Source organism: Montipora capricornis, chromosome 3, assembly GCF_036669925.1.
Source record: "Montipora capricornis isolate CH-2021 chromosome 3, ASM3666992v2, whole genome shotgun sequence".
NCBI classification, from domain to species: domain Eukaryota; kingdom Metazoa; phylum Cnidaria; class Anthozoa; order Scleractinia; family Acroporidae; genus Montipora; species Montipora capricornis.
This window is the reverse complement of record NC_090885.1, coordinates 49210181-49213046: the sequence shown is the minus strand read 5'-3', so window position 1 is coordinate 49213046 and position 2866 is coordinate 49210181. Positions and strand designations below refer to the sequence as shown.

Here is a 2866-nt window from a genome sequence, read left to right as displayed (position 1 = left end):
ATCCGGCATAATAAGTAATTGAGAGCGTTTATGAACTATAAATAGTCTCTGAATTTCATACAGCTGTCAACAATAGATCTGGCCCCAGTTGTTCGAACGATGAATAGCGCTGTCCGCCGGATAAATCATCCTCCAGTGGATAAGTCATAGCAAAAAAAATTGCGCTATCCAGTGGATAATGATTTATCGCGTGGATAGCGTTATCCACCGTTTGAACAACTGGGGCCTGTTATTTATCTTTTCAGGCAAGAGAATATGCGGAGGTAATTTATTGTTACTTCCGTGTCATACCGAGTGGTTATTATTAGGGAGCTTAAGCACGCGCGTTTTTAAGACGCGGACCGCAACCGGAAGAGAACATTTCGCGTGCCAGGACAGTGGTGTTTCCCAGATTTTTACACTAATTATCTCTAATGGAGAAAATATACTTAGCAATATAAACCTGGTTATGTGACGACAAGTTAAAAGGGGAAACGGCTGACTTTCGGTTGCCGTCCGCGTCTCAAAAATGCGCATGCTTAAGCTCCCTATTTCAAACGAGACACCTTATTGGTCAGTTGGTGTGAAAGTGGACCACGGAGTCAGATAAAAACTACGTTCACAGCCGGAAACGATCTAAAAATAGAATTTAAAATAATTATTATGGAGCACAGGGATTCGGTCTCTTACCTCATTTTTTCTCGTTTTCAAGTATTTAATGAATGATGTTACATATATTTTTAAAACATGTATCTCCTAGACTTCCTATGTAATACATTTAATTAGTCTACGTAGCAGGAAATTTTGCAAATTTTGCTTTTTATGCACAAAGATGAAAGACTGGAATAGTTTACTCGCTAACGCTATGAAGTTGAGAGATATCAACGCTTCCATGAAAGAGGCTGTTATGGCCAATTTTTCAAAAGGGCAATTGGAGACTGTCACTATTTATTTCACATAACTTTTAAAGTTTATTATATTTTCCTAAGTCATCTTTAAATTAATTCCCAAACCAAGAAATCAGTTGATTTTAAGAAGTTCCACCTCAAAGTGAAAGGTGGTTTCTGATGTCATCCCATATGGATGCCGCGCCAACACTGTTTATTCTTCATGGATTTAATTGAAACAAAAGTTTGATTCCAATCTCTTCTTTTTCGTTTTAATATCACATGAGCCATTTGAGAGGCATATTCACTCAAAAAATGCTGGACCTTACATCACACACGATAACAACCAAGAAAAAATACCGAAGGCATGTTCATCTTAATTGATTTAAAGTGCCCCTGTGATTAAAAAAATCACTGACCGATTGGACCTCAGATGGTTGGATCCAGGGAAAAGTGACGTCAAAGGCTCACTACCTTAAAATTTCAGCGTGCGAATGCAACTTATTATATATGCAAAACGCGAGTTTAAAGGTCATTCTTAAACTAGTGAGCCTTTGACGTCCTTTTCTCCTCGATCCAGTTCTCTCAAGATCTTAAAGTTAGTAATGGCGGACCATTAAATAGGAAAATTCCAGTTAAAATAAACAGGTTTCTTTAAAACTTTGGTCGCTTGGTTAACATAGTTTTGAAATCCAAAGAAAAATAAGAATGGATTTTTTGGTCACAGGGTCACTTTAATGAATCCGGCATTGCAACAGTGTCGTCGACTCTTCCTATTTTAATTTTGGATGGTCTTTCATATACCGGATCTTAAATAATTAATGTCCATAGAACAAAAGAACTAAGCGAACATAACAATACCTAATCAGCAAGGCCTAATCGGAATAAAAATGGTTCTTTTGTCCTCCGCCATTTAAGTCCAGTGTATGAAAGTCTACCCCTAATTTTCAAGTCTAATTTTGTTCACTGATTAACTGAAGAAGAATCTTCTTGTAATTTCCACGCGTGTCGTCCTGGAAAAAAAAAAAAAGAAAAAAGAAACCGTCGCGATGTAAACAGCTAAATAGAGAGCGATTAGTAACCTTCTGAACGTCAAACTGATAATTAACCACTTCTGAGTCCCGGTGAGCCGCCTTTACAAAGCGCACTCACTACCCACATGGATCGATCGCCGATCACACCCTTTTTTATCTACATAACAACGTTTAATCTGGGGGGTGAGGCTGCAATTCGGTTGCGATTTGAGCCTGCAAACTTCTTAACACGTTCTTTAGGTTGCGTGGCATACTAAGTTCGACTACAAACTGAGTTGTTCTTAAATGTATAATGCCATAAAAAAAACAAATTGTCTATGTTAAAAAACCTCCCTACGTATTTGAGCGAATTGCACTGTTAGACAACAGTTTTAAATTTTTAAAACCTTTATTTAAACAACTCACAAAAACAAAAACAAAAAAACAATTGCGAAAAATAAAGACGCTCTTAACTGACTCGAGAGGCCCGGTGGCCTCATGGTTAGTGCGCTCGACTCCGGATCGAGTGGTCCCGGTTCGGGTCCTGGTCGGGGAGATTGTATTGTGTTCTTGGGCAAGATACTTTACTCTCACGGTGCCTCTCTCCACCCAGGTGTATGAATGGATACCGGCGAATTTAATGCCGGCTGTAACCCTGCGATGGACTGGCACCCCATCCAGGGGGGAGCAGAAATACTCCTAGTCGCTTCATGCTACAGAAACCGGGATAAGCTTCGGCGTAATGGGCCACTTGGCTCGTATGCAGACTTTACCCTTTTTTTTACCTCTTAACTGACTCTCAGCCTGGGTTGTTCTCAGTAATGTTATATATAACAACCTCCAATTACGGGGCCGAGGCTGCAATTCAGTTGCGATTTGAGCCTGCAAACGCTTTCAACATTTTCTTTAAGTGGTGTGGCATACAGTTCCACTACAACCTGAGTTGTTGTCATCGATCATCTTCAATTCAAATTTGCACTGCAACTA

At 39.5% G+C, this 2866-nt stretch overlaps 1 protein-coding gene across 3 annotated transcripts in view; it reads right to left on the bottom strand.

Moving 5' to 3' along the window:
- Positions 1-1122: 1122 nt before the first annotated feature.
- Positions 1123-2866, bottom strand: part of LOC138043314 (annexin A5-like) — a 32332-nt gene continuing 30588 nt past the window's right edge. For all 3 annotated transcript variants that reach the window (XM_068889546.1, XM_068889547.1, XM_068889548.1), the window contains one exon: positions 1123-1879. In XM_068889546.1, coding sequence (XP_068745647.1) covers positions 1820-1879 — 60 coding nt within the window. In that variant the 3' untranslated portion in view covers positions 1123-1819. The remainder of the gene's footprint in view (positions 1880-2866) is intronic.